This window comes from Aspergillus brunneoviolaceus (assembly GCF_003184695.1).
Source record: "Aspergillus brunneoviolaceus CBS 621.78 unplaced genomic scaffold BO95scaffold_61, whole genome shotgun sequence".
Classification (NCBI taxonomy): domain Eukaryota; kingdom Fungi; phylum Ascomycota; class Eurotiomycetes; order Eurotiales; family Aspergillaceae; genus Aspergillus; species Aspergillus brunneoviolaceus.
In genome coordinates this window covers 108,723-125,372 of record NW_020290791.1, presented here as the reverse complement: position 1 = coordinate 125,372, position 16,650 = coordinate 108,723, and the positions used below count along the sequence as shown (strand labels likewise).

Here is a 16,650-nt window from a genome sequence, read left to right as displayed (position 1 = left end):
CACCGGCTTCGCTACGGACACACACCATTTTGGCTCCTACGGTGCCAGACCAAGGAAATCCTACACAGGACGGAAAGCAGGTGGGTCTGTCCAGACTTAAGACATCGAGACTAACCTTCCACCCGAAACAACCAGCTGTGATCCGACCGACCTTTGCTACGTATCTCTCCGCTCTCGAAGAGAGTTAATAATAGTCAGCGCCAATGCACCAATGTGACAGGCTGGAAGCGAAATGCTACCGAAGTGAGGCTGGGAACTGGCTGGCTGGATTGATGGATCCTGGATCATGAATGGCTGGGCCGTTGAGTGGCCCCCTCCCCGGTCGGGTCCACATCCCAGTGAGATCAGCAGCAAGCTGGGCGCTCCCCCCAGAGGCAACGGGGACTGAGGTGCTTGCTCAACGACCAGCTCTCCAATGGCCGGAGACCACGAATAGGCACCTGAAATGGATCATGGTCCAGCCAACTGTGGGCAAGGCCACGGCGTTTGAAGAAACATCATGCTGCAGGCAGGTTGCTGCTTGTAGGCCCGATCATACACATTTACACAACTACCGTGTATGATAACTGATCCAGAGAGCTGAGCTCTTGCTGACCGAGAACATTTGACGATGGGATGGTCGGAGCGAGAACACACCAGACCCCAGCCTCCAGCTTATTTTATTGCTTGGATGTTTTCTTTTTCTCGGGTTGTTTCCTCGGTTGTTGCTTACAGTGATTGTCTAAGAGCGAGCGCGGGATGGACGGACGAAAGAGAGGGGCTGGCAGCAGGCAAGCGCATGGAGCGTCGATCGGCTGAAGCTCCAGCTCCAGGGAGCTCGGATTTCCGATGCGACCCGGGGAAACCGGCCCAGTTGCCATGGGGACCCGGAGGTGGCTGGCCAGCCTCGTGGTGTGTGTGTTGGGGGAGGATACAGCAGGGTCGGCCTGCATGTGAACGAGGAGGAAAGATTTGATCAATCAATTGCGCGGTGGATCAAGGTTGTTAGCGCTAGTTGGGTTTGATTTGGGAGGATAAATTCCCTATATAGATCAGCGTGGTCGAGATAAGTTGTGGTATGTGGACTGGAGTAAGTTTGAGTTGCAGATTCAGGAACCGTGGTTTGTAGGCGGATTTCTGAACCTCGGGTCGTTCCCCTTTCCCTCCCACCCACCCACCCACCTGCCTCTGCAATTGTAGATTTGATAGTATGGAATCCGGATGAACTGGGCAAAGGAGGAGGAAGGGACTAGAAAGTCAATTGGAGTGGGTTAGAAGCTGATTAGATAGGGATAATGGGGGATGTCTGGGAATAACATCGCCCCCAGAAACGGCAAGGTGTGGTAAACAAAACGCGTGACGAGGGAAACCATCCGCAATTGTATTTCAGCGGGTTTGTTCCCCTCCTCCTCCACTTCTGTCCTTCTCCTCTCTCTTCTCTTCTCTTCTTCCCCTTCCTCTCTTCTTTCTCCATCCTCTTTCATCTCTTCTTCCCTTACCCTCACATTCCAATCCCCTCAAGCTTTTTAAGCTTATCTTTTATCTCACATTCCTCATCAGGAACTTTCTCCGCATTCTTCGGGTAGTTTGATCTATCAACTTTCCCTCCACACCCCCTCCTCCCATCTCTCTACGAGAAAGACTTCTCTCTTCCTTAAGAGTCTTTTCTTGTCTCGCCTTTCGAGTTGTTGTTTAACAGTTCGAAAGGGATTCGAGAAAGGACGCCGACAGGACAGCCAATCTGGACTTTGACGCCCGCGTCCCCATCCCCTTCAGTGTCTTCCCGTCGTCGTACCGGAGTGACGCTGTTCCTGAAGCTACTCTTGCGGCCACAGCCAGAGTAGAGGAAGAAGTCAATCTCGATCGCACTTCGCACGTCGAACGGGAAGATACTCGAACCTCTGCTCCTCTTCCCGACCCGCGTGTCTACGGAAAGGAAGAAATCGACCTTCACTTCGTTGAGCGCGATCAGTTTACTCCTGCTGCGCCCGAGCCTCATCGGCACGAACATCACCACCACAGGCACTCTTCGCGCCCCAACGACGTCAGTGTCCACTTTGACGAGCGAGTCACTACTACCACTAGTACTGCTCCTCCGCCCCGGTATCCTGAGGTTGATCTAACTCGCGAACGGTATGTTGAAATCAATTGAAACGTTTTCTGTTTGTATGATTATAAAGACTTGTCCGGTGTCTGCCTAGACTATGGTCTAGCACCGACAGCAAACCAAGTGGAGAAAGAGAGAGAGGCCAAAAGAAGCGGTGTCACCATCATCGAATCTCTCTTGGCCTAATGCGCTCTAGTTCGCTTCCTCCACTTCTTGGTGGTCGGTCTTTTTGATTTGTTATTATTATTATTATTATTATTTTATTTCTTTTGTTTTCATTTCTGTTTTCTCGTTTCTTACGTGGCACCAAAACAAACAAATCACCCAATGGTCCCTTGGCCCTAAAGGGAAGCTGACTGGGTCTTCCCGTGCCTTCCCACTCTTTCCCATTCCCCATCCTCTCCTCTCTTTCTCCTCTTTTCTCCTCCACCACCCGCCTTCTTATACTTTCCCACCCACACACATACACCTTACCTGACTATTGCCTCTTCCCCCTTCCCTCCCCCTCATACTTACACACCTTTCTTTTCTCTTGTCCCACCCAATCATCTCTTATCCGCTTCCCCTCCCTTGTCAATCCCTATCTGACATCTCATCCTTTCTTCCCTCTACAGCTATCGTGAACCGTCGGTCCGTTTCCAAGACCGTCAGCCCACGTACGATCAAGCTCTTCAGACTCAGCTCGATATCACTGAGCGTGAGTACCGTCGTCGGGTCAACAACCCTACCTACGACGTCAACCCCGCCTACAACCGGTCTACCCAGGCTCCTGTTGTAGACTCTTACGCTCCAGGCCCCCGCCAGCCGACCAGGGACGTATCGTACGACCGCACTGTCCAATCAGAGATCGACGTCTCTTACGACCGTGCGTACCAGTCCAAGCCCGTCGACAGCTACCAACGGGACCCCTACAGCCGCCGTCAACAGAGCGTTGAGCCGGTTCCCCAAGCTCCTGCTTCTTCAGCCAACGTTAAGGTCTACAAGCCCAAGACTGTTGTGGATTCCCCTCCTTCTCGCAAGATGGGCTACTACGACGACGACGGTAACTATCACTCCTTCCGTCGTGGTGTGGAGCGCGTTGCCGACCGCATCATGCACCCCACCTCCTCCCACCACCACCACCATGGTCACAAAGACCACGAGGAACTAGTCGTCGCTGACGAACGCGGGCCAGTTCGATTCCGTGAAGGCGTCCGCGAGGATGTCCGCATTGTGGAGCCCCGCGCCGGCAACTCTTCCGCCACCGCCGAGACCGTGCCGATCCCCGTCCACTTCATCCGCATCGGCGACATCCTGATCCTCCAGGGTCGTCCCTGCCAGGTGATCCGCATCTCCGTCTCCCCCCAGACCGGCCAGCACCGTTACCTGGGTGTCGACCTCTTCACCCGGGAGCTCCAGGAGGAGTCCAGCTTCGTCTCCAACCCCTCCCCCTCGGTGGTCGTCCAGACCATGCTTGGTCCCGTCTACAAGACCTACCGCATCCTGGACCTCCGCGATGACGGCCGCCTGGTCGCCATGACCGAGACCGGTGATGTCAAGCAGGGCCTGCCCGTCGTTCCCCAGGGCCACCTCTTCCGTCGCATCCGCGAGGCGTTCGAGGATGGCCGTGGCAGCGTCCGTGCCCTTGTCATCAACGACGGTGGCCGCGAGTTGGTCGTTGACTACAAGGTGGTCCACGCTTCCCGCTTGTAAGCCTTTACTCGGTTGGGTATGGTGCCCGTGGGTGGGAACCGTGGTCACTCCCGCAAAGCATCAACCACGGACCGCCCATGGGTCTTTGACTTTTCTTTTGTCTTTTTCTTTTTCACTCGCAGCGCACGATCATTGATGACCTAAGAAATTAAATCTTGTATCTGATGGATTCACGTATGACGGAATGGCCTTTTGACAAAAATTGTTTACTCGAATGTATCATGGCCTTCTTGTATCTAGCAATAATGGATGTAGATCATGATCTAGAACTGGCTTTGAGTAGACTGATTATTTTATCGACAATGGACCGGCTATGCACCCGTTGGTCCAGTGGCTAGAGTACTCCCTTTGCTTGTAGTGCAGTAGGACATGCTAAGTCTTTTGATCCTGTGGCCCTAACCATCCGATTCCCTATGGCAACTGCATTGGCACATTCGGACAGTTGAACACGCAAAGATGAAGTCAGCTTCAGAGGTAGTGGTTGGGGGATCGACCACAGCTTGGACAGTAGAAGAAGCCCAGTTCGAGTTCCACGAGAAATGTCTATCTTTACCGGTGATTATTGGCGATAGTGGTAATGTGACGAGTGGCAGGCAAATGGCTGTTCCATGACTGCTTTGCCTAGTAGAGGGAAAGACACCATGACTGTTATTTCTTTCTTCTCCCGTGGCTAGCGGACTTATAATGTTATAATACCAATGATAAATCTCAGCGAAATACACCCGGAGCCTGCCCCCTTCCAAACAAAGGAAAGAAATCCCCCCCCCCTCCGACTCCTGCGCGAGGAGTCAATTAATGAATATGTAGGTTACATACATACATTCAATCCAATTCAGAAATGTATATCTTACCCACTCGGAGGCTCAGAAGGGGGGTAGTATCATGTCCCGTCCTGTCCCGTCCTGTCCCGTCCTGTCCTGTTGTAGTAGGTATGCACACACCTGGCTATCCTGTTGTAGTAGACATGTACACCTACCTGTGCAGTGCAGTGCAGTGCAGTACCGTACGCCGCGCTGTCGGCTCTCCCGGGTAGGCTACTCCGTAGCTCTGCGCCAATCCCCGCGCGAATTTGGGTTCCCGTCGATGGGATGGCACTCCTGCGTGTGGTGGCGGGTGCTCTGGTATGGAGATGGGATCGACGGGTTGATTTCGACTGTACTATTCCAATGAAATGGGCCAGGAGGGGGAGGCAGATACGTTGATTGACTTGGGGACAGTGTGGTGTGCGGTAGGGTGGCAGACTGCTTGTTTACCTGGTTATTGGGCTGAACGCGAACGCGGGGTGGCAGGATGGACCTGAGATTCGATGGGTTTGTTTTGTCCAAGGGGAATGGGGAATGGGGGATGGGGGATGGGGGATCCAGATCATGGATTGTCTGACCCGGGGGGGGAGAAGGCTTTCTATTATGCAGTGGAAGTCTGCAGAGGATTCAGGGCATCTATATATCCCTGCTCGGTAGAGGATAGTACAGTACAGTACAGTACTTCTTTGCTCTGCTCGTGCGCGCGTTGGGCGTGTCTCTGTATTGTACTGTACTAGGGACATTGCGTGGGATCTGTCTATCTCTTCCATGATGGAGATCGAGATACCCGCGTGGCCTGGCCTGGAAAAGAGAGGACTGAGGAATTGATGGCCGAGATGGGAAGGTGGGTGGAAGACTGAGCCCTGAGGCTCAGCTATAGTACTCCTGCAGGAACGAGATATCACCCCTACCCCAGCTCCAGTACTGTCAGTCCACGGTACGGAGTACTCCTTCCCCTTTAGCTCAAGATCAAGGAAGTACGAAGTTTATATTGAACGGTCATCGACAAACCCCGTTGATTAGATTCAGCTTACACACAACAACACTGTCTTATTCAGTCCATGGACCGCGCATCTTCAACACGACCTTGAATCGAAGGGTATCAACCAATTTTCAAACCCTAGTTGAAAGTAAAACATAATCCCATATGTCCGTCCATCCAACCATCCGACCGCCACCGATCCCAAGCGCCAGGTGTCCCCGTACCCATAGCCACAACCACATGTGGAAGACAACAACAACAACAACAACAACAGAAAGAATCCCGTATATCTCATTAAAGTACCCCGGTGGTGAAAGCTCCTCCATCACACACACACAAATACCACTGAATCAGGTGGCCTCCACCCACTTTATCCTTGTTGTTGTGGAAAGCAAAGCTGCTTAGACTCTCCGACAAAAATCCTTTTGGTAAGCATCATTGGCCTGCATTATGATTATAGGTAGTGGTTTGCGGATGCAAAGTAGGCTCCGCGGTTATTATAACAAAGTACATCGAATGGATCAAATAAAGAAGAAAAAGTGCAAAGGAGGGAAGAAGAATGGCAAAAGATGGTGCAATATATATATCAGAAGTGAAAGTGAATAAAAAGTGTGGAGTCGGTCAGTCACGCAAGCCGAAAGCTTTGCGGAGTCGGGGAAAGCGCTTTTTGCGTCCAGAAGATCCAATGACAACGTCTGCAGCAGGACGAGAATTGTTCTTCATTGCTGATGCTGGGACGGAAGGATCCTGGATTTCTTTAGAGGCGGGTCCACCGGCAGGAGCGGTAATCGGCTTATTGCGGACATCTTCATCAACTGTCGCGAGGCGCTCGTCAACACCGTTGGTGGTAGCTGCAGGTGCATTTCCCAACTCTTTGCGCTCGGTTCGCAATGGCCATCCGTCACTGCGCGAGGACCGTTGCGACGCACGTCGCACAAGCTTGGACGAGGTTGGCGGCGGCGGGTTGGTCGCCGTGATAGTGGTGACGACATTGGTTTGAGCTCCAGGCAGCGGGGGATCTGGTTCGCCTTCGGCTCGCGAACGCTCTGGAAGACCGCCATTTCGAGTAGTACCATTTGTGAGGGACCTGCGATTGACAGGCGATTTGGACTTGCGCATGCTGAACCGGTGGAACAGTCCCGCCTTGCGCCCTCGATTGGGCTGAAGAAACTCGTCCATCTCCTCATCCGTCATTCCACGACTCCGAGCCACTGCTGCCAAGGCAGGGTCCCGTGTTGAGCCTGACTTGCGGGGAGATGGCACAGCAGCTCGCGGTCGAGACGCAGCCGCCTGTCGCTCCTCGTCGGAGCTGTCTTCTAGCTCCGTTGAATCGCCATCGTGAGCGCCCTGTCGCCGAGGTATCCCTCGAACAGGGGGCAGCGGAGCTGGGGCTCGTTCATCCTCGTCGTCACTAGAGTCGTCATACCGATATCGTGATCGCCAGTTGTCGAAGCCCTCGTCGTCGTCCGAATCAGGGAAGCGTGAAGTGAATCGACTACCCGGTACCTTGGATACCTTATTCTTCGGCGACTTGTTGGAAAAGAATGAGCCCTTCTCGCGTTTGTTTCCGTTCATTCGAAGCGTCGTCCGCATATTACCCCCCGATTGCGGCGAACGCGGACGTGAGTCGGCTGGTGGGGAGATTGCCCGGGCTGGGGCCTGTCGGACTGGGGGGCCGCCCCGCATTGTCAGACGCATAGTGTGGTTCGACTCTGCCCGAGATGGACGACTGGCTCGCTTGAAACTACTCGAAGAATCGCTGCCACTGGACAATGTTCTTCGCGGAGTTGGTGCCTTGCCGTTCACTGCTGACGCACGATTCTTACTACCGACTCCATTCTGCATGGCAGCAGGACTCCAGGACATTGGCCTGGCCCGGTCTTGAGTAGCAGTTGACTGCGTTGCACTCGCCTGCGGGAGGTCAGAAGTCTTCGTTGCCGTGTTGTCTGCACGATTGCCTAGGTTGGATTGTCCAACAGATTTGACATGTTGAGAAGTCGATCGTGCGAGACTGGCTTGGGATGAAGCACTTTGACTTTTCCCCTGTGACTGAGCGGCGAAAGGAGGATAGGGAGACGAGAAAGGCATAGCTTGATGCACCGATTCGGTGGATTCTGGGACGGAACTAAGGGCTGTGTCTTGCACAGGAGAGCTCGCGCGGGCAATCTGGCAGGTCTGTGGATACTCCGAATCCGACCAGTCATCCGTATGATGCTGATTCTTTTCGGAAAGACCAAGTCCTGCTGCTGCGCCTTGGAACGATGGGGCCGACTGCCGGCCATCGACGACAGCATCAATAGAGCCAAAGCCATGGCCATTGACGCCCTCCTCCGCATCACTGTAAATGCTCTCACCGGACTCGTCATCAGTCTCTCGCTCTGCGGCTGAATCGACCATGACATCGGTGTCGTCCCATGTGATTGACTTTCTCTTGGGCTTTGCCTGTGTGGGGTCCGAGTCTAAAGAGGAACGTGGGAAGCCCCCGGGGACTTCGTACCATTCCAAGCTCGGGCGCTCCTTTTCAAGTTCGGGCGAAGCTGGCTGAACGGTAATATCAGGAACTGCCAAATTCTGTCTAGGAGTTTGTGGTTGTGTTGCCTCGGCTGGGGCGTTGACCTCCGCCGGGCGGCTGATTGCCGTGCCGGGCTGTTCTACCCGATCATCCCGGTGACTCGATTCTGGCGGACTTTCTAGCTCCAACACTGCTGGAAGGGGGCTGGCTGGACGGTTATGCGTCGTGCTCTCTTGCGGCGCCTCGTTCTGAGAATTGGCTAGGACACTTCCCACAGCATGGTCATTAGAGAATGAAAACCTCGACGTATCGATTGGAGAGTCGGACGAAGTCGTGGATTCATTGTCGCTAATCTCGCGAGGCTGCGGCTCCGGCTGGCCTCCCGACCTGTTACCTCGAATGCTGCCAAATGATGGCAGAGCAAGTCGAGGTTTCAACATATGCTCGAATTCATCAGGCGTCGCGCTTCGTAAGTTATGCTTACGCTTAGCAAACCACCCACCCTTACTCTTGGGCTTGGACTGCGGCGACTCGGGCAGAACTTCGTCGGGAGATGTCGGCGGGCTCGCTGCCGTGCCCACGATTTCTGCCTCATCATCGAAGCTGACTTTGGCATGCCTCTTTCGAGCCCCTTGCTTTGAACCATCATCAGATGCGACGGAAGTGCCATCGGATAGTTCACTGAGCGCAGGGCCTGGTCGCAGCACTGTCTCCGGGTGGGGATCGGAAGCAAAGCCATCTTTGCGGGGATGTTTCAGTGCAGATTTGGCCGGGGACACGGACCTTGGTGGGGGTTGGTGAAGGTGATCGCTCGGAAGGTTCGCCACCAGTAGATGGCGTGAGAAGCGAGCGGAGCGCCCGGGACTGCTGGATTGACGCATATGTAACGGCTGCTGTTCAACACTGGCGTCGACGGAAGGCTGCGAGCTCGGTGGGCTTATGGGTGGACTGAGTAATTGATCCTTGGTCTGGTCCGGTGTAGATTGTGGTTTGATGGTCTGTGGGCTCTCTGGCGTTACGGTACCCCCACGAGGGAGCTCTGCTCGCTGCGCGGGGCCTGAGGTTTCTGCCTGTTCCTCCCCTTGAGCATCTTCCGGCACTGTCGACGGGCGTTTCACCAAGGCAGGGCGTGTAGGATGTCGGGCTTCGGGGGCCAGGAGCTGTTGGGTCGGAGCTGTGTCCGGAATACTTCGATCTTGAGAAGAGGGTCTCCGCGGAGACGCAGCAACGGCACTCGCTTCTTGGCTCCGGGGTACAATGGCAGCTTGTGCAGCAGCCACCGCAGTCCCTGCAGACGATGGACGCTGTCCCGGGCTACCCGGGGAGACACCCCTTGTTTTGGCACCGCGCGTTGCTCGGGGACTATTGCCTGTGACCTTCGGAGACTCTGGAGCGGAAAGCTGACCAGCCAGAGAGGTAGTCGTCGATGCATCCATTTCCATCAAACCCGTCGGCGATGTCGGACGTGAGCCCATCGGATATGAGAAATTGATCGAGTTTCGACTCGCGGGTCGTCGCAGCTCAGGGGACGGCGTCGACGCGGGCGCTTGTGCAGGCGCTCGTGTCGGCGGCTTGGGGGCAGCAGTGCGATCCCCGGTTGTTCCCTGGTCGGCCATCGATTTCCCGCGCGGACTTTGTCGCAGCGATGGGCCCATGCTCACCGATCGACGTGCTTGGTCCTTTCGCCCGGTATATTCGCGGGGGATGGACGGGAGCGGCGGTGCGGGGTCGACATGTCCAGCGCTGGATGCGGGTCGCCGCGGGGATTGATCTCGAAATGTGCGATGCGTCATGGAGGCGGAACTGCTGGAGCGACGGACCCCATTTCCGCTGATGGGTCGCAGGCTCGGCGTGCCGCTGAGTTGGGAGGAGACGGAAGTCCGCCGCTGCATCATCCGCTTGGTCTGCACATTTTCGACGGGTGTCGGCGTGGGTGTGAGGCTGCGCAGGGCGGCGGCCGCGGCGGCGGAGGAGAGACTGCTGGAGGAGGGTTGGGATTTGAGAAAAGCATGGCTGGCAGCGGATTGCGCGGATTGGGAGGAGGAGGCCGAGAGAGGATGCTAGATAAATGAGCGGCGTTTAGCTCGTCGAAGATCCGAATGCCATTCCCACGGAACGAAGGGGGTTACCTGATGTTGAGAGGAGCTCCTCTTTCTGCGGAACATGGCTCAGGCGGTCGTTGCCCAAAACGAGCGCAATTGAGTTTCCAAGCGACTGAGCCCTCAAAATCAACTTAAAGCATATATGGGTGGGTTGAATGGGCGATTTGATTAAGTGTAGGAACGTTTTTGATCAAGGGGATAGCGACGGAGGTCGACGGAAGGTAGGAAAACAAACGGAAAGAGAGTCGCAGCAGCAACGGGAAAAGTGAGTGAGTGCAGATGCAGGATATTGGAAAGGGGGGGAGGGAAAAGGAAGCAAGGAGAATGCAGGACCTGCACGACGGGATAAAGCGAAGATGAGGGGGGATGGCACACACAGTGCACAGCACAGGATAGCAGTAGACAAGACGAAAGAGAAGGACGGGGAGGGGAGGTACGGAGTACTGAGAGGGGGAGGCAGCAAAGGAAAGAAAGATGTCTGGTCTGGTCTGGTCTGGATTAACTATCGGCAGGAGAGAAAAAAGGGCCAGAACCGTAGTTGGGCTGCAGAAATTGGTTGCGTCATTGAAATCGGGTCGAGGTTCGAATGGGATTGAGCCCGAGTCAGCTTGGAATAAGGAATAAAGGAATAAGGAATAAGCCTGCGTGGAGTGAGAGGAACAAGAATGGTTCGTTCCATTGCGGTCCAAAGTTCAATCCAATGGGGAGATTCATCATTGGTTCGTCTCGATCAGGAAAAGCTCCGGTCCGCCGCAAGAACGTGATCTTCTACACTAAGCCCCATCAGGCAGGCACTTTTGGAGCCCACACAGTTAACTAGTTAGTTGGGTTCAAAGTTTCATCATGGCAGACCCATCGTCATCATCATCATCATCCTCATCCTCATCCCACATCCCCATCACCATCATCAACATCATCGTCATAGCGCAAGACTTAAATTTTGTATCCGATCAACTCCATCTACCGATCGTCAGATCGTGCCACTTACCCGATCTCTGCATAATTACTCATAAAACACATTTACTCACATCCCACCTCCCCCCACACTCCCGTAACCAATCTTCTCCCGTATACTTTTGCAACTCCACAAATCCCTCCTAATCATGACAACATCTGTATCACCACCATCACCATCACTCTCTCCCCTTCCACTCCCCTCCGGCATAACCTTCCGCTTCATAACCACTCCCTCCCTAACAACCCACATCCTCGAAGCTGGTCACCCACCAAATAATAACAACAACAACCATGACCGCCCCCTAATAATCCTTCTCCACGGGTTCCCGGAAATCGCCTTCTCCTGGCGGAAAGTCATCCCCCGTCTCGCCGCCGCCGGCTACCATGTCGTGGCCCCCGACCAGCGGGGCTTCGGTCGCACGTGCGGTTGGGACACCCGCCCCTACGCCGAGGCGGACCTGCATACGTTCACCGTCTCCGCCCTCGTCCGCGATGTCGTCCTCCTCGTGTATGCACTGGGGTACACCTCCGTCCACTGCGTGGTCGGGCACGATTGCGGCGCCGTGACCGCCGCCATGTGCGCCGTGGCCCGGCCGGATCTCTTCCGTAGCGTTGTGCTGCTCAGCCATCCTTTCAATGGCATGCCGGCGCCAGCGAGTGCTGTTGCTACATCTGTGGATGGTCAGCAGCAGCAGCAGCAGCAGCAGCAGCAGCCGCCAGCTGGCTCTGCTGTCCCCCGAACCTCGACAGGCGACGGTCCCGTATCCAGCGCAGGAGACGACGTGCACTCTGCCCTACTGGATCTGGGCCGCAAGCACTATAAATGGTACTACTCGACTCCGTCTGCCAGCGCTGAAATGCTCCACCCTCCCGGAGCGGAAGGGCTTCATGGCTTCTTGCGGGGGTATTTCCACCTCAAGAGTGGTCGCTGGAAAGGGAATGAGCCACGCACGTTGACCGGCTGGACCGCCGACGAGCTCGCCAAAATGCCGTACTACTATGTCATGCCAGCGGACGCGACGATGCCTGAGGCGGTAGAGCTACACATGCGCAAGGAGTCTGAGGAAGGGTTGCGGGCCTCTCGGGAGTGGCTGCCCGATGAGGATCTCGCGGTGTACGTGAGGGAATACCAGCGGACAGGGTTTCAGGGGGCTTTGAACTGGTACCGGGTGCAGACATCCAAAGGGAGGCAGTACACCTGGGACGCGGAGGTGTTCATGGGGCGAAAGGTCGACCTTCCCTGCACGTTTGTGTCAGGCAAGCTCGACTGGGGAATCTACCAGCAGCCTGGCGCCTTGGAAAAGATGGCAAATGGAGAAGTGTGCAGTGACTTTCGCGAGATGCGATTGATTGACGGCGTGGGACATTGGGCGCCTCAGGAGAGTCCAGAGGAGGTAGTCCAGGCGATTTTGAGCCTAGTCGGTAGTCTATAAGTACTCGGTAGGGTACCGTAGAGTAGAAATATCTGACATGATGCGGCCCGTTCTCCTTCGAAAGCCGGCCTAAGGCGAACCACGTGCATCCTGGTCTGCCTTGGCAATTGCACCCTCGGCTAGTCGGACAAGCTCGGTGGTGAAAGTATTCAGAAAGTGCCCGTGGAAGATAACACCAAGGGTAGGTGTTCGAACCGGGACTTTACGCATCAATTTAGGAACGCCCCGTAGAGTTTTCATAAGACTGGAATCTAGGGGGTTCTTGAGGATAGCGCGAAACAGCGCTAGGACTGCAGTGACTGCGTAAAAAATAACCACCCTGTCGATTATGGTCAGCAACCATTCCCGTCTCGTGCAGAGACGCAGACACAGGCACTCACCAGAAACATTCTCCTGCCAGAACAGGCATCGCGACCTCGAGGAATGAAAGCGTCGACTTATTGACATTCGTGATCAGCATGGCACTAGAGACTAAATCCCTTATCTGGCAGCCACGGCACCTATCAATGGCTTGATGGATGAGTGTGACGCAGTGATAGTATGCTAGCCGCAACATGATTGCCTGTGTGTTCAGGCCGCGACTGACCGGCGTTTCGTCGTGGAAAGACAACGTGGGCCGGATATCCGGATGTAAGCTCTGTCTCCATTGTTCCAGCTCTTGATCCAGACTCCGGATGCTCGATAATATCTCAGAAGCCGGCTTCTTCGCAGCGTTTGTGGAATAGAGAGCCTGATAGACATTCGACTTGACCATCGAAAGTCGAAGGTCAAAAGGGAAAAGAGGGAGTGTGTCATCGGTATTCGACCTGGTCTCTCGTTGCAAATTGGACTCTTGCAGCTGCGCATAGTCGATAGGCAGAGTGAGGTCACAGTGAGTGTCATTGATACATGGAGGCTGCCCAATTCTCAAGCAAATGTCTTTATCAAATGAATAGCATAGCCAGAAAAGATCGCGCAGGTGGTGCTCAGCTACACTTTTATGATAAGCGCTGTCACATGGTGACATTGTGTGAGCACGGAGACTGAATAGAAGGCGGCTGGCTATCGACACGGAAACTGCAGCAGCCTGCAAATCACCCAGGAAGTATTGATGCTGGATCTAAGTGGCAGGTCAGCTGATACTCACACAAGATGCAAGATTCCCAGACGGGAAGCTCTCGACTTACAAGCATGATAATGGACTGCAGACCGCTGAGAGTCATCTCACAAACAAGACTAGCCATAAAGCCCTGCGCAGCCCGGGCATAAGTCTCGCAATCATGGGCTTCAACTAGATTACCATTGAGCCCGAAGAGGTATATCACCGAGAGAAACGCATACACGCATGATCTGGCACTATCGGAGCCAAAAACATCGGTTGGTCCGTAGGCGAGATCCAGAGTCTCTGTAAAGAGTGCCTTGCTGATTACCGGAAAGACGCGACTCTGGTAGGATGAGCAGTACACTTTAACATACTTCTCGACGACAGGCCGGGAAGGAAGTTCCGGCGACGAAGAATGGGACTTGGCGCCAGAAAAGGGGTTTGACCATGGAAGCTCAATTGCGTAAAGTTTCGCGTGGTCAACCGTCTCACCAGTGCAGGATCCGATCCATTTTTGCTCTTCCTCTGGCGTCATGAATACTCCGTCATTAAACGCCATGGTCAAAGTAGCCCTTGCTGCAGTACCTGAGTAATCACTTAGTCTGTGACTCGGTGCTCAATATTGCTCGGATGGAACTGACTGTTACGAGCAGACATGAGATTCGATTTGGCAGCATCCTCCCATACGGTATCGCGACCAGTACTTCTGGAGTGGTGGATTAGACCATCTGGGATGTAGTGTTGGAGCTGATGAGGGAGGCTCAGGCGCAATTTCGACCTACTTTTTAAGCCTCGTATATGTGCAGGCAAGGTTATGGTGGAGGCACCAATTGCACTGCGGGGATTCTGCATCGCATCGTATCTAGGGACTCATTAGATCAAAGTACAATATTTCTTGCCATGGTATCGTGGGAGCTGGGGAAAGAGAATCAACAAAGACCTTTTTCTTGAAGCATGAGTCGCAGGCTGCGCGTCGGGGCGCCTTAGGCACCCTGGGTGTCTTTGAGACTTTGGTCACCTTGGATTGCGATGCCGTCGATTTAGATCGCGCACTAGCCCGAGTGGTTCTGGCCATTTCGAAGGCAGTGACACAAAATACTGGCTTGACACCGAAAGTGTACTGGGTTGATTTACGCGATGTTGATCCGGGCTCCCTGCCGAAGCCGAAATTTCGGGTCGCGCTTTCCTGTCATTCTTCGTAGCCGACCTTGCATCCAAGGCACCGACCCGATCAGGGCAGCAGTCCTACATTGCATTCTTGCTCCAAGGAAGGGCTGAGAACAACTACCTAATCATCTTGAAGCGGCTTGCAGAGCCATTGTCTTGATGATCTATACGCTACATAACTCACTAACTAGTTAGTTAACAAATGCTGAGCACGCTGACTAAGCAAACAACATCGACCCGGTATATCAGTCTGATGTGTCTTATGCACTGTCGAGTGATTCGGAGCATAATATCATGGTAGAGCTTTTCACCGCTCAACAAAGACAAATATCAGACATCGGCCTGGCCAATGGTTTGCTCAGAAGGATCCCCAATCCTGTCGGGTCAGTGATCCATCTGGATTATGGTGTGATTAATCGCAAGCCCAAGTAGAACAGCCCAGCACATAACATACAGCATCTCATTCTCAGTAAAAGTACACAGGGCGTCCACAAACACCCTCATCATCTCAGCAATCAAGCCTTTAGTAGTCATCTCATACAATACAGCGAATCAAACACCGAACCTGAACTCCCGGACCTTCTTCTGGTAATAGAACGACGCCAGCAGACCGGTGGCGCCGAGGACCAGAGGCATGGGGGCCCGGGCCTTGGTCTTGATGATCCTAGGGATGGCCGAGCCGAGCAGGAGGATGCTGTTGCCCAGCGCAAGCTCCGTGCCGTAGTCCTTGTTTTCCTTGATCAGGTAGCCTGGGACCAGTCAGTAACAAGTCTCGGACAGAATACTCAAGTCTTGTAGCAGAAGAGCAGCGCAGGCTCCCTGCGGAGAACATACCAGCGAATCCATAAGAAAGACCCAGTCCCACGCCTGCGATCAGGGAGGGCTTAGAACCAGTTCGCATGAACCCGGCGATACCGCCGGCGGGCACTAGGTGGCTGTTAATGGTCATTGACTTTCACACTCCGCATATTGTGAGCAACGTACAGAGAGCCGCGAGAGTGAAAGAAGGGTGTTCGGCCATGATGAAAGAAGGTTCGACGAGAAAAGACAAGGCCACGAACTCGGTTTGTTGTCAATGGCAGGTCATGCAATGCCGAGTGGTATTTTAAGCTGTCCGAGGGGGCCGTGGGCTAGTCTGGATGCAGTTAGTTTCGGGAAGAGACCAAGAGCGAACCCCGATTATTCAGCGGAGGCTTGCAGTGTTGAATCGCCAGTTGAATGAAGGGTATTGAGAAAGAGAAATATCCATTGCTAGAATTTCTGCTCAGAACTGAGCTGGTATGTGCGGAGGCTCGGAGATCGACAGATATACAGCGGACTCGAGATTCTTATGAAATGCATTGTGTTGCAGTGAGCAGCGGGGTACGCGCCAGCTGTCAAAGCACCGAGATCTTGTTGGTTAGATTCGACAATGCCTTGAAATTAGTTCTCGACCGAGTCACTGCACCGGTGTATTATGCTGTTGAAATTCCAGAAAATCGCATAGAATCGTCATGCGCCGAACACAAAATACCTGTACAACAGGAGCGCAGGAACAACACCCAGCCACTTTACCCACGCAGTGTACGGAGTAAAGGGTAGATATCTACCAATTGTAAAGATGAGACATGCACTGCTCTGCAGATCGCTACTCGCGCTCATCTAAGACAAGTAATTGAGACAAATCAAGCCATTGTTGCATAGATCCCGATACACTCAAGCTCAAGCTCAAGCCCAAGTTCCAGGTTAAGTTCCAGGCTGTACAGGGTACAGTACACTGAGTACAGTGTACCCCACCCGCCAATCCCCCCTCCCCCTCCCTCCCCACTTCCACGGCCTCCAAGCTCAACCACCGC

At 54.0% G+C, this 16,650-nt stretch overlaps 6 protein-coding genes across 6 annotated transcripts; 3 read left to right on the top strand and 3 right to left on the bottom strand.

The window, feature by feature from the left end:
• Window positions 1-493: 493 nt before the first annotated feature.
• hexA (putative Woronin body protein HexA) lies at window positions 494-4,116 on the top strand. The gene is made up of 4 exons (XM_025590350.1): window positions 494-891; window positions 1,031-1,069; window positions 1,679-2,112; window positions 2,701-4,116. Exons 1-4 carry the CDS (start codon window positions 829-831, stop codon window positions 3,776-3,778), a joined length of 1,614 nt encoding a protein of 537 aa, XP_025439296.1. The 5' UTR covers window positions 494-828; the 3' UTR covers window positions 3,779-4,116.
• A 485-nt stretch (window positions 4,117-4,601) lies between these two features.
• Window positions 4,602-5,117, top strand: BO95DRAFT_227464 (uncharacterized protein). Its single transcript, XM_025581239.1, has one exon. The coding sequence runs from the start codon at window positions 4,661-4,663 to the stop codon at window positions 4,946-4,948; it is 288 nt and encodes a 95-aa protein (XP_025439295.1). The 5' UTR covers window positions 4,602-4,660; the 3' UTR covers window positions 4,949-5,117.
• Window positions 5,118-6,076: 959 nt separating this feature from the next.
• On the bottom strand, window positions 6,077-10,459 carry BO95DRAFT_227457 (uncharacterized protein). Its single transcript, XM_025581238.1, has 2 exons — window positions 10,205-10,459; window positions 6,077-10,135 (listed from the first exon to the last, which is right to left on the bottom strand). Exons 1-2 carry the CDS (start codon window positions 10,238-10,240, stop codon window positions 6,185-6,187), a joined length of 3,987 nt encoding a protein of 1,328 aa, XP_025439294.1. The 5' UTR covers window positions 10,241-10,459; the 3' UTR covers window positions 6,077-6,184.
• A 586-nt stretch (window positions 10,460-11,045) lies between these two features.
• On the top strand, window positions 11,046-13,037 carry BO95DRAFT_445685 (alpha/beta fold hydrolase). The gene has a single exon (XM_025587202.1). The coding sequence runs from the start codon at window positions 11,281-11,283 to the stop codon at window positions 12,565-12,567; it is 1,287 nt and encodes a 428-aa protein (XP_025439293.1). The 5' UTR covers window positions 11,046-11,280; the 3' UTR covers window positions 12,568-13,037.
• Window positions 12,637-14,862, bottom strand: BO95DRAFT_455557 (Zn(II)2Cys6 transcription factor; the record flags this gene model as incomplete). Its single annotated transcript, XM_025588348.1, has 7 exons — window positions 12,637-12,886; window positions 12,948-13,666; window positions 13,734-14,250; window positions 14,286-14,354; window positions 14,431-14,510; window positions 14,589-14,656; window positions 14,856-14,862. The coding sequence occupies 7 exons, from the start codon at window positions 14,860-14,862 to the stop codon at window positions 12,637-12,639; spliced, it is 1,710 nt and encodes a 569-aa protein (XP_025439292.1).
• An 85-nt stretch (window positions 14,863-14,947) lies between these two features.
• Window positions 14,948-16,000, bottom strand: BO95DRAFT_419954 (TMEM14 family protein). Its single transcript, XM_025584511.1, has 3 exons — window positions 15,800-16,000; window positions 15,650-15,742; window positions 14,948-15,564 (listed from the first exon to the last, which is right to left on the bottom strand). Exons 1-3 carry the CDS (start codon window positions 15,834-15,836, stop codon window positions 15,368-15,370), a joined length of 327 nt encoding a protein of 108 aa, XP_025439291.1. The 5' UTR covers window positions 15,837-16,000; the 3' UTR covers window positions 14,948-15,367.
• Window positions 16,001-16,650: the final 650 nt, after the last annotated feature.